Genomic DNA, 12,907 nt, shown 5'->3' on the forward strand with positions numbered 1-12,907 from the left:
AACATTTGATAAATAAATTACCTATATAATAGTGACAACAAATTTCATACATTCTCTACTAATGACTGGCATAATTTTTAATCAAAAGAACGATTTTTTGCACCACAACCTAAATGGTTCAAATACTATGAACATGTTTTCCTATTTAATTTAATTTCAACAAATAATTACTTGATTGTAATCACATACCATATATCAACTCAATGCATGATTAATTAAGAATTAAGCAAATTAAATGCGTTTCACTCATTTGAAGTTTAACTGTGAACAAATTGTTAAAAAATGAAACCAACAGTAACCATACGTGGGTAAAAAGAACAAAACAAAAAAAACAACTGTTAGCAAATTGATTTAAATATCATGAAGACAAGAAAACAACTTACTATAACACGAATAACTCTTCTAATAAAATTACACTAGCTAGAGATTATTTCTTCATTCTCATAAGAGAACAAAAGGTCTCATTTACATACATGAATTAAAGCCTCAGTAATACCCATAATGATACCCTTATATTGAACTATTACAGAACGGAAATGTGCTACGATGTCTGATGTGTTCTGAATGTAAAACATGGCTGTTACTTGCTACAATGACACTAAAAACTGTGGTGAGTTTGGATGCAGGAGGACAACTGAACCTCAGGGGTGTGCTGCGGTTGATGAGGCTCTGACCTGGGCAGAGTGCACTGCAGGTGATCTTCTGCACAGACATGCCCTCACAGAACGCTCCCCCGTTCAAAGGAGCTGGGTTAGTGCAGGTCCGAGATCGCTTCTGAACTCCTCTCCCACAGTTCACGCTGCAAGGAGACCACTCTGTCCACAGAGACCATCCACCGTTCACTGCAGAGACAAAGAGATCTTCCACTGAATAAGACAACAACTGACCTTGAGAGACAATCTTTCCCTCACCCTGCCAGAAAAAAAAACACCCAGAGGTCAGGATGACTAACAGGCTAGAGGAAAATCTTCTCTTCATCTTTGGTTTGACTTTTTGTAGTCTAGTTTTCTAGGTTTTTTATTTTATTTTATTTTTTATGCTCACCAAAGCTGTATTGACACGGTGTATGCAATACAACAAAATACAATAATTTGTAAAATATTATTGGAAATTAAAATAAATGTTTTCTATTTTATTCCTGTGAAGGCACAGTTGAATTTATAGCATAAAGTACCATTAAAAAATAGGGTGTGTAAGATTTTTCAGAGAGACACATTTTTTTTTAACTTTTGACCAGATGTTTAATAATGCATATGTATAAAAGCAAAATTAACAGGCTTATCAACTTTTTGTTGATGTCAAAAGTCTCTCATTTTAATCAAAATCAACTGCACTCTGGCAAAAAAAATAATCTGCCACTTTCGTACAAGCTAGCCAAGGACCAATTGAGTGGCACACACTCGTGCTCAAAAACCATAAAACTACAAAAGATAAAAGAAAATAAGACCGGCTTCAAAGACTACATATTACTTACTTTCAGATTGATGTTTCCAACCTTGTCCTCACTGGCTGTCTACCTCAAAAACCAACACTGGGTTGTAGATAATTACATATCTGTCTCACTGCGTCCTATCCTCTTCTAAACTCTTGAAAGATATAACTTCAATCATCATTCTGTGTTCCTTTCACAGAACATCCTAATGGATACTGGGCTTCAAGAGTGGACATTTCCCTAAGGCTGCTTCAAAGGTGAGAACTTTCTCAAGATTGTCCATCTATATTTTTTGCTGGCTTCGACCAGGTGAATCATCTGATCCTCCTATTAGCACTTTCAGAACAGGTATTGCTATAAATGTTTTTTACTAGTTAATTTTGATGTATGTATGAATCTCAGCAAACCTCTTAAAGTGAGCTAAAGCTTGTTTAGGTAAAAATGTTTTAGCTTGTATCTTTAAATGTCTAGTTTTTTTTAATCTGAAACAGTGTTTCAACTGTTTTTGTCCATAAAATTTAAGTTGATGAGATCCATAAAAACCAACTGAACTCCTATGACTTGTATTGCATTGTGATACTTTTATTGACAAAAACGTCCCAAGGTTACGTATGTAACCCTAGTTCCTTGAAGGAACGAGACGCTGCGTCGAAACGCTTTTGGGGAACGTCCCTGACGAGACCGACTCTGAATATCGTGTGCAATCAGTCCATCGGAAAGGCGTGACGTCACGGGCGGGGTGACGTAGCGACCAGGAAGCTATAAAAGCACGTGCCGTGCAGCTGGCTTCAGCTTCGAGTAGGGAAGCAAGCGCCGGCAGGGGTGCCGGGAGTATGGCTCTGCGACGCAGCGTCTCGTTCCTTCAAGGAACTAGGGTTACATACGTAACCTTGGGACGTTCCTTTTCAGGAACTCGAGCTGCGTCGAAACGCTTTTGGGGAACGATGTGCCAACGCTGCCAGACTTCCAAATCCCTGCCTAGTGTGTAGTCAAAAGAGCACAGCTAAGACGAGAGGACAGAAGAGCCCGGCGTGGCCTGCATGTCAAGATCGTAAAATCGGACAAATGTGGAGGGCGTGGACCACCCCGCAGCGTTGCAGATGTCCAAGAGGGACACACCTGCTGAGAAGGCCTTGGAGGCCGCCATACTCCGAGTAGAGTGAGCCTTGGCCCCCAAAGGGGGGGGAAGACCAGAGGACTCATAGGAGAGGTTGATAGCCTCGACTATCCAACGACTAAGGGTCTGCTTGGTGGCAGGAGAACCCTTGTTAGAAGGACCGTAGCAAACAAGCAATTGGTCTGATTTCCTCCACAGGGCAGCTCTGTGGACGTATGCGTCCAGTGCTCGCACTGGACACATACAGTTTAGCTTCTCTTGGTCGTGCTCCCGAAAGGGAGGAGGACAGAAGGCCTGCAGTACGATAGGCTGTGGTGTAACAGAGGGAACCTTCGGAACGTAACCCGCTCGAGGGTATAAAAATGCTTTGGCCATACCAGGGGCAAAGTCTAAGTAGGTAGGGGCCACCGAAAGGGCCTGAAGATCTCCAACTCTCTTTAGTGAGGTGATTGCCAGTAATAGGGCAGTTTTAAGTGTCAGATGTCTATCTGAGATATCTTGTATTGGCTCGAATGGAGCTTTACAAAGAGCCTCTAGAACCACAACCAAATCCCAGGGGGGAACACGGGATCGTACTGGAGGTCTCAGCCTCAGCGCACCGCGGAGGAAACGTGTAACTAGGGGGTGTCTACCCACTGACTGACCATTGAAAGGGACGTGGAAAGCAGCTATGGCCGCCACGTAAACCTTTAAGGTGGAGTGGGATAACCCCGCAGAGAGCCTGGCTTGTAAAAACTCCAGAACTGTACCAACTGGGCAGTCTGCTGGGTCAAGCTGGCGGTCTCTGCACCATGAAGTGAAGAGCTTCCACTTCAGGGCGTACAGTTTCCTCGTAGAGGGAGCTCTGGATTGGAGTAGGGTCTCAACAACCTCGGTTGAGAGACCGGCTGCTAACAGCTGTGCCCCCTCAGGGGCCACACCCACAGCCTCCACAACTCCGGGCGAGGGTGAATTATCGTGCCCTGCGCCTGTGAGAGTAGGTCTGTCCTGATCGGTATCTCCCACGGAGAGCCGTCGAGGAGCGAGACTAGATCTGAGAACCATACTCGGCCCGGCCAGAACGGGGCTACTAGTAGTAGACGGGCCCCGTCCCGGCGTACTCTCGCCAGAACTCCCGGGAGCAGAGCGATAGGGGGAAAAGCGTACAGACGAAGCCTCGGCCAGGTCTGTACCATAGCGTCCAGTCCCAGAGGAGCTGGATGAACTAGAGAGAACCAGAGGGGACATTGCGATGTCTCCTGAGTCGCAAAGAGGTCCACCTGAGCTGTACCAAATACTCTCCATATCTGCTTCACCACCTCGGGGTGAAGCATCCATTCCCCGGGCCTCGGCCCCTGTCTCGACAGTATGTCTGCTCCCACATTCAATCTCCCAGGAATATACGCTGCTCTGATCGAGAGGAGCTTGCCCTGGGACCACAGAAGGATCTGGTGTGCCAGCTTGTACAAGGGGCGCGAACGCAGACCCCCCTGGTGATTGATATAAGAGACCACTGATGTGTTGTCGGTGCGCACCAACACATGGTGACCTCTCAGGTCCGGGAGGAAATATTTCAATGCTCGATAGACCGCTAGTATCTCTAGGCAATTGATGTGCCATGTTAGATGGCGACCACTCCACAGACCGCGGGCAGGGTGGCCACACATGACCGCACCCCAACCGGTGAGGGACGCATCTGTCGCTAGCGTTACACGGCGACAAGGAACTCCCAGCACCGGGCCCTGATTCAAGAACCAAGGTTTCCTCCACATGTCTAAGGCACGAAGGCACCGCCGCGTGACCTTGATAATTCGACGTGGATTTCCCCTCGGGGAAAAACCCTTGGACTTGAGCCACCACTGTAGGGGTCTCATGTACAGCAGGCCAAAAGGTATCACGTTGGACGCAGCTGCCATCAGCCCTAACAATCTCTGGAATTGTTTGACAGTGAGTGACTGGCCTTCTTTGACTCTCTCGACTGATGTGAGGATCGACTCGATCCGAGCAGGAGACAAACGTGCCTGCATCGTGGTCGAATTCCACACTACGCCTAGATAGGTGGTTCTCTGAACTGGAGAAAGTACACTCTTCTTGGCGTTTAGTCTCAAACCCAGCTCCCCCATGTGTGCGAGGACGACATCTCGATGTCGAGCCGCCATCTGCTCTGATTGAGCTAGGATCAACCAATCGTCGATATAGTTCAGAATGCGGATGCCCTGCATACGGAGGGATACCAGAGCCGCATCCATACATTTCGTGAACGTGCGGGGTGAGAGTGCGAGGCCAAAGGGAAGTACTCGATATTGATAAGCTTTGCCCCCGAAAGCGAACCTCAGAAACTTCCTGTGTTGTGGAAGGATGGATATGTGGAAGTATGCATCTTTGAGATCTATTGTGACAAACCAGTCCTCGGATCTGATTTGAGCTACAACCTGGTTGACAGTGAGCATCTTGAACTTCAGTGACATAACTGAGCGGTTCAGGAGACGCAAGTCCAGGATCGGACGCAACCCCCCATCCTTCTTTGGAACTATGAAATACCGGCTGTAAAATCCGGATTCCCTGTCTAGAGGAGGGACCACCTCGATGGCCTCCTTCCTTAATAGGGTATTCACTTCTTGTTCCATAACCAGAGCCTGCTGGGGGCCGACCACAGTCGGTGTAACCCCGTTGAACTTCGGTGGTGGATGACCGAACTGAATGCAATAGCCTCTTTCTATTGTAAGCAGGACCCATTGAGATACATTTGGCAGTAGCTTCCACGCTGCTAAATAATCTACTAAGGGAATCAGTCTCTCGAGACTGACCTCTGGTGTAAGAGGCCCCCGAAGGGGCGGCGAGCATCCCAGCTCCGCTACGGTCACGGGCGGAAGTAACTGGGAGTGGTGCTCGCTGGAGGCCGCTGCGCCCTGAAACTCTGGCAGGGTTGGCAGACCGACCTCCTGAGGGTACTGAGGTGAGACGGGCACCGTGTAATGAGGTGAACCGCGCTCTACCCCAGCAGGGGCTACCCTCTGGATCCTGGCGTCAGGATCGTTTCGTCGAGGACTTCCGGGCTTCGATGACAGATCTTAAATCGGCTTTCGCCCTAGAAGCCCCCGACTCAGAGCGTCGTTGCCCTCGGTCCCGACGTGGGGGAGCACGAGTGGCGACGCTCTGTTTTTGCGCTACCCGGTGTGAGGAGCCGGTATGTGGCGTGGTCATCTCCCGCCCAGATGTACCACGAGAGCGACGAGGGAGGAAACTCTGGAACGCCGCCGCCTGCTTGTGCGCCTCCTGGAACCTGTCGACGACAGTATTAACTGTGTCGCCGAACAGGCCCGAGGCTTGAAGCGGGGCGTCCAGGAGGCAGACCCTGTCCCGTTCTTTAATTTCTGACAGGGTCAGCCACAAATGCCTCTCCGCGGCCACTAAAGCTGCCATAGACCGCCCAATTGCGCGAGCGGTCTCCTTAGTGGCGCGGAGGGAGAGATCAGCGGTCTTCCTGAGTTCTTCAATCTCCTCAGACTTAATCCCCTCCCCCTCATCGATATCTCTCAGCAGGTCAGCCTGATAAGCTTGCAGGACTGCCATAGTATGAAGGCACGCCCCAGCCTGACCTGCTGCCACATAACCTTTGCCCACTAGCGATGATGTAACTCGAAGCGGCTTAGTGGGCAATGTCGGAGCCTTTAGAGACGAGGCCGAACCGGGTGACAGATAGCTCGCGAGCGTCTGTTCAGCCCGTGGCATCGCTCTATAACCACGCTCTCCCAGCCCCATCACGTTGCCATAGTATAGTGAATCGGGGCCAAAGAGGCGGGTCGAATACGGGTGTTTCCACGATCTCGATAACTCGTCATGGAGATCGGGAAAATATGGAAGGCTCCGACGTGGAGGTGGTTGCTTCGGCCGCAGAAAGCGTTCGTCTAATTTGCTTCCCTGCGGCTCAGTCTGTTTTTCAGCAGGCCAGTCAATTTTTAATTTATCTACTGCCCGCGTGACCACCTCCAACAGCTCCTCATACTGGGGCGACAGGGGTGGCGAATCCCCAGCAACAGTCTCCACATCGACCTCCTCGGAGGACGAGAGGTGAAGAGCTGATCCCTCACCCTGGGGGGAAGAAACCGACGAGCGTGCTTCCGAACCCAGGGTTTGGGCGCCGGATCTGGCAGATGAGGAAGGAGATAAGGACTGGCCCGTCTCCATTCCTTCTGACAGATCCACCTGCGAACCCCACGAGTGCAGCAGCCGCTCTGCCTCGGCAGAAGCGGGGCCAGCACCGCGAGGAACGCTGGTGAAGGCTCCCTCCTCGAAGAGAGCCCTCCGGGATCGAAGCGTCCGCATTGGCAAACGATCACAATGCGGGCAGTCGGCCCCCTCGAGAGCCGACTCAGCGTGCTTCGATCCCAGGCAAGCCACGCACAGCCTGTGTGTATCCCCACTCGTAATGTAGCGAGTGCAGGGAGGAACACACAGTCTGTAACGCGGCTTGGAATCGCCCTTCAAATGTTTGGTCTTTTGCTTTTGTTTAGGCATATTGTAGCTGTTTTAGCGATCTTTTTAAGCTAAGGGACAGACAACAATAAATAGGACCAACAGACAGACTTTTGCACATGCACACACAGAGCGCTTGCTGACAGATTCGAAGCTGAAGCCAGCTGCACGGCACGTGCTTTTATAGCTTCCTGGTCGCTACGTCACCCCGCCCGTGACGTCACGCCTTTCCGATGGACTGATTGCACACGATATTCAGAGTCGGTCTCGTCAGGGACGTTCCCCAAAAGCGTTTCGACGCAGCTCGAGTTCCTGAAAAGGAACTACATTTAATTAAAGTCAGGAGAGTAAGTACATAGTTCACCCAAAAGTGAAAATGATCATAAAGAGGTATATAACCTAATGAGTTAACATGTAAAACGTGATAATGGCTTCACAAGCAGAGAGCTGTTCAGCTGTATTTTTAGCAAAGATGAGGAGACACCACAACAAGTCAATGAAGCATATCAGTGTTATCTTACCAAACACAACTACAGTAGCTGTAGCACTGCGTCTTTTTGCGACTACGTTAGTGGCGAGGCAAGTGTAGTTGCCGGAGTCAGAGAGTCTGGCTTCATTGATGATCAGATTGTGGTCAGCACGAGTGTCAATGTTATCGTCTTCAAGGGAGCTAACCAATTCTTCATTTTTCAACCATTCCACCTGACAAAAAGAGAATCATTTATAAACAAATGCTGAAATTATATCAGTTTCTAAACTCAGCAGTATAAACTGTAATTGAAAGCACAGCAACCATTCATCTTTGACACTGCACTGCACACTTGTTGTGCTTATTCAAAGAAGAAACACACCAATAATGAAAACAGCTGTTAATTTATTTTTTGGTCTGTTTGTAATTCATTACTTCATAACCTTGGAAGGAACACAAAAGCTCTTTTGGGTAAATTTCCATCTTAAATCCATCTGATTTGGTTATTGCTTTCAACAGAACATGGTTACTAAAATATAAAATAACATTTGCATTTATGCTGAGCAGTAGCTGCAGTGATGCCCTCTTTGCCCTCTCTTCCTCTGCATTCATCACAGCACTTTAAACTTTGCTCTTTTCACAGATTATTTCTCAGAATCACATTAGCTCTCATGTTCATAGATCATAACATGCTTTAATTATTTTGTGAGCTATATGACTAACCCAGATGCATAATTAGAGTGATTGAGTTTGTGATGCTACACTATAAAGCTGTCTGTGAAGTCTAAAGTCAAATGGTACAGTGTAAAATAAATATTACTGTTTAAATTCCCTTACTTTTCTAATTCCCTTACTTTTTTTTAGTTTTCCTTACTTTACATGCTGAAAAAATTTAATAGATCTAATGGGACAATTTGTGTAATTTTTCATTAAAATACTGCTATATATTTTTGGAAGAGACAGTGTAAATCATTCACATTTAATGTTTTTTTCACAGAAATTGTTTCCTCTCTCTCTCTCTCTCTCTCTCTCTCTCCCTCTGTGTGTGTGTGTGTTCAATCAGATTTGTGTATTAGGGTTTTATGTTACATCTTATTTTGTTAAATTAATGTTAATTGGATTATATGTCTATGACAACATACACCTTCTATACTTTAGTATTTAACTGGGCTTGTGAAAATGCTATTGATAATAAGCTTTACTTTACAACTTGACCGTCTCATTATTGCATTTGTTTCTCAGGCATTTGTCAGCATAAGGGGAAAAATGTATACTAGTAATTTGATATATTATTATTATTATATTAAATGTTTAATCTGTAAAACCTAAAAATGTGGCTACAGTATTTTTCGGGCAAGTTTTGGCAACAACAGCTGCCTTTTTTTCTGCCACAAATGTCAGATTCTTTTTTTTCAAGCACTGTATTACTTAAAATTGGGGCGCTTTACAGTTAAAAGTCTGCAAAGACATCTGGCAAACCAGTTTAACCCAGCTAAGACCAACAAATCAAGCAGTTTAAGCTGCTGCTTTTTCAGCAGGGAATGTTACTACTTGTGCATGGAAGTGAAGAGCACACTTCTCCTCTAATGTATTTACTCAAGTTTTCAGGGAAACTTGGGAGTTGAAATAGGCAATTAGCACACAGTGCAAGCAGACCTCTCTGTTGAGACATTTGCCATGCTCTGCATTCTTGAGCACCACTTCCCCTCAGCCTTTAAAAAGGTGTAGAGCACAGACATGAAGAGGAGAGGGAGAAAGAGAGAAAGGGGGAAAACAGCATAGAAGTAGAGAGGGAGTGAGAGGAGGAAAGGTAGGGGACAAATACAAATTAGCTGTGTAAATGTGTGGCAGACAATGTGAGAAATGAATGACCTAATTGGCACATTTGTTTCAATTACAGCATGGCTAACGGTGGCAGGGCTGACGGAGGAGGTTCCACAGTCTCAAGAGGATCCCATGATTTCATTAGTGCCTCCATCCTGCCTGATTAAGGTCCTTTTGACAGGAAGAGATCAGTCGAAGTGAAGACCTCGCTGTTATCGTGAACAAAGGGGCTATTTGGCTGTCGGGACAGGAGGTCAGAGCCACTTAAAAATTCAGTACACTTTTGAACTCAGTAAAACAAGGTATCAGAAAATGTTTGGATCAGTTTTGCAGGTGGTGTTAGAGGAGGTTTTTACCTGTGAAGTGTCTGTATGGTGGAGAAGAGGCTGTTGAAACTGCTTCATATTTCAGCAGGGTAATTACTAAGATTAAACAGCTCTGATAGACGGCCCTCAGGGAGCAGAAATATAATGCCGCCTCACTGACTGTGAATTCAATCAAACCCACATGCACACAACACACCGACAAGACCGGCACCAGCAGACACATCTACAATCTCTTTGAAATTGCTTTTGACACCAACCTTTGATAGACTGGTAAATCAAAATTTATGCAACTACTTTAGTTTTTATCTTTGCTAAATAATGAGCATAAAACTTTCAAATGGTACTTAGTTTAAACAAAACACTGCAGTTTCATCTCTAGAATATGTTTGTGCAAAATAATTCACATAAATAAAATGAATGCGTTAATGAATATTCTTGATTGTTCTTGATAAATGCCCAAATAAACAACAAGTTTACTAATAACAAGGTTTCTTACAACATAGGGAGTGATTTACACACAGTTTTTGCTACTGTACCTTTAAGACTTCCATGTGTAAAAGACGTCTGATTGGATCACCTCTTTACATGAAAAATAAGATCTTTATTAGATGAAAATGAACCTACATACTGTGGTTTATTTATGGCAACAGAATCTTCTTGGTGACTCTTGCAAGAGCTTGGCAGAAAGGGCTTACTCCAGTCTTGAGAAAAACAGACAATGAGCTGGAGAGTGTGGGCAACACAAAGTGTCTGCTTTTGTGGAAAATGGTCCAATTTTTCAAGTAATTCAAGGGCTGCCAAGTTCTCAGGGTGAGTAAACTGCTGAAATGCTACAGTGAGTTGGGATTCTAATGCTATTAAGCTCAAGCACTCAACTGCAAAAAAACCCACGGCTCTGGATTCATTTATCTGACCCCTAAATCTTTTCTATGCCTCAACATATGCAAGAGAAATCACTATTAACTTACAGGATAAGTTCACCCAAAAATTTAAATGATGTCATTAATTATTCACCCTCATGTAATTCCAAACCTGCAAGACCTTTGTTCATCTTCAGAACACAAATTAAGTATTTTTGATGAAATCCAAAAGCTTTCTGACTCTCCACAGACAGTAGTGTATCTACCACATTCAAGGCCCAAAAAGGTAGTAAGGACATTGTTAAAATTGTCCATGTGACATCAGTGGTTGAACCTTAATTTTATGAAGCTACAAAAATTATTTTTGTGCACAAAGAAAACAAAAATAATGACTTTATACAACATTTGGATTATACAGGTTTGGAATGACATGAGGGTGAGTAATTAATGACAGAATTTTCATTTATGGGTGAACTATATTTTTAACATAATCCCTGTAAGTGGTCAGTTTCTCTTTTAATTAAACAGTTTTATTACATTTTGGATATCAAGCCCTACTTAGTGCAAGCTGTCTACTTTTTGGTACATGTACAATGTCTTGCAGCGTCTTGACATTACCAATTATACATGATTTTACACTTGTCTTGATATTAATATGGTGTAAACTATGGTTTGAGCAATATAATTAACTGATTTTGCAGTTCCCATTGCCAACATACAAATAAAAAATCACTAGCATAGATTAGCTTTACATCATGCTTTACATATATTTTTTTTAAAGAGTGTGATTAATAACTTTAATTCCAGTGTCTCTATAATAAATTAACACTGAAAATAGGGCTGCATGATATATTGAAATTATTGAAATATTGCAAATGTATAATATCATGATATGCATATCGCAACGGCCTGCGATATCTGAATAATTTTATTAATAGGCTACTTAAATCAAAACGTTGCAAAAGGTCACAATTTTAGTTTGATGCATACAGAATAGAATTGGTTGACGTTAAAAAGAGTTATCATGGGCAATAAGTAGCAGAAAACTATGGAAGCGTATGGGTAGCATAATTCAATTTGGGATGTAATATGCAAAATGACAATGCAATATGTAAAATGGCAATGCATTTCTGTATTTACATTTACATTTTCCAATACATTTGTGCAACGTTTGGTGCAAAATGAAAATGAAAATTAAATTACATAATTTTCTTTTGCCATTTCATAAACCAGTTTTAATATATGTAAAACATGTTCAAGCAAAAACTGTGGCAAAATGATCATTTAAATGCTATTTTTCTTAAATGCATTAACACTCACAGTCAAGACACTTACGATTGCATTTTCATTCAGTGTCCCGCAATGAATGTAGCAAAATTCAATGTTCACATTGAAAATGCATTCCGAGCCGATCACATGTCCGCCCCCTGCCGCCATGTCAAACACTGCGTGAACAAGGCGGTGCTTGCAGAAGGTCAGAGACTCAAATCTCAAGAGGATTCAAGTGAGAGAACATGGACAAGACAGTTGGCCCGTGTACGTTTTCATCATTTCAGTTTATGGCTTTAATATTTCATTCGCACTGCTGGGCGGAGCTGAAACGCTGCTTTCATCTGATTGGCCGAATTGCTTCTCCTTCAGCTCGGTCTTTTCATTCTTTCAGGCAGAATAAGAGTCAGTGCGAGTGCAGCACTGTAATGTCTGAAACCACCGCTCACTGTTAATTAGCATAATATTTGAATCAGATGTAGCTGGGCACATAATGCGTGCTGCTGAGACCTGCAAATTATTTCTAGGTTGTAGTATTGTATGAATATTGTCCCACTGATAAATACAGTGCAAATAGTTCTGTCTCTTTGGATAAAAGTGAAATGGAAATAAAAATCAATAATAGACTGAACAGTTCCATGTCTGTAACATTTACCACTCTCATCTTTTAAGTCATAAGGCACTAGGTATGTGTGTGTGACATTAATAAATAATTGTAAAAATTAATATTGTTACATTTCTGAAATAAAAATAGTAAAATTAGCTCTATGCTGCTCAGTGCTCCTATAGCCTACCCCAGAGCGCCCTCTCGCGGCTGTAGACGGTAATGTTTTCTCTTGGTTCTGAATAAATGCGACTTATGTTTTTTTCCTCGTCATGACGTATTTTTGGACTGATGCAACTTATACCGAAAAATACGGGTAACATTATTATTTATTATGAGAGTAATTGACACAGACTAGAACTTTAATGTTTCACCAAATTCAGCTCAGATCTTCAGACTCGTCTGACTCGTGTTGCTGTATAACTGGCCAGACTTACCTTCCCAAAAAATCCTATTTAATTTTATTTCATAAATTTAACTATATTTATTTCCACTTCACTGTTATCCAAGGAGACAGAACTATTTGCACTGTTTTTATCAGTGGTACCATA

General features: G+C 43.8%; 1 protein-coding gene across 4 annotated transcripts in view; it reads right to left on the reverse strand.

Moving 5' to 3' along the window:
• unc5db (unc-5 netrin receptor Db) overlaps window positions 1-12,907 on the reverse strand; it is a 142,240-nt gene that overhangs the window by 31,262 nt on the left and 98,071 nt on the right. For all 4 annotated transcript variants that reach the window (XM_059550863.1, XM_059550866.1, XM_059550865.1 and 1 more), the window contains exons 5-6: window positions 7,526-7,706; window positions 675-842 (exon numbers count right to left, since the gene is read on the reverse strand). In XM_059550863.1, the coding sequence (XP_059406846.1) occupies window positions 675-842; window positions 7,526-7,706 (349 nt within the window). The remainder of the gene's footprint in view (window positions 1-674; window positions 843-7,525; window positions 7,707-12,907) is intronic.

Source organism: Carassius carassius, chromosome 5 (genome assembly GCF_963082965.1).
Source record: "Carassius carassius chromosome 5, fCarCar2.1, whole genome shotgun sequence".
NCBI lineage: Eukaryota > Metazoa > Chordata > Actinopteri > Cypriniformes > Cyprinidae > Carassius > Carassius carassius.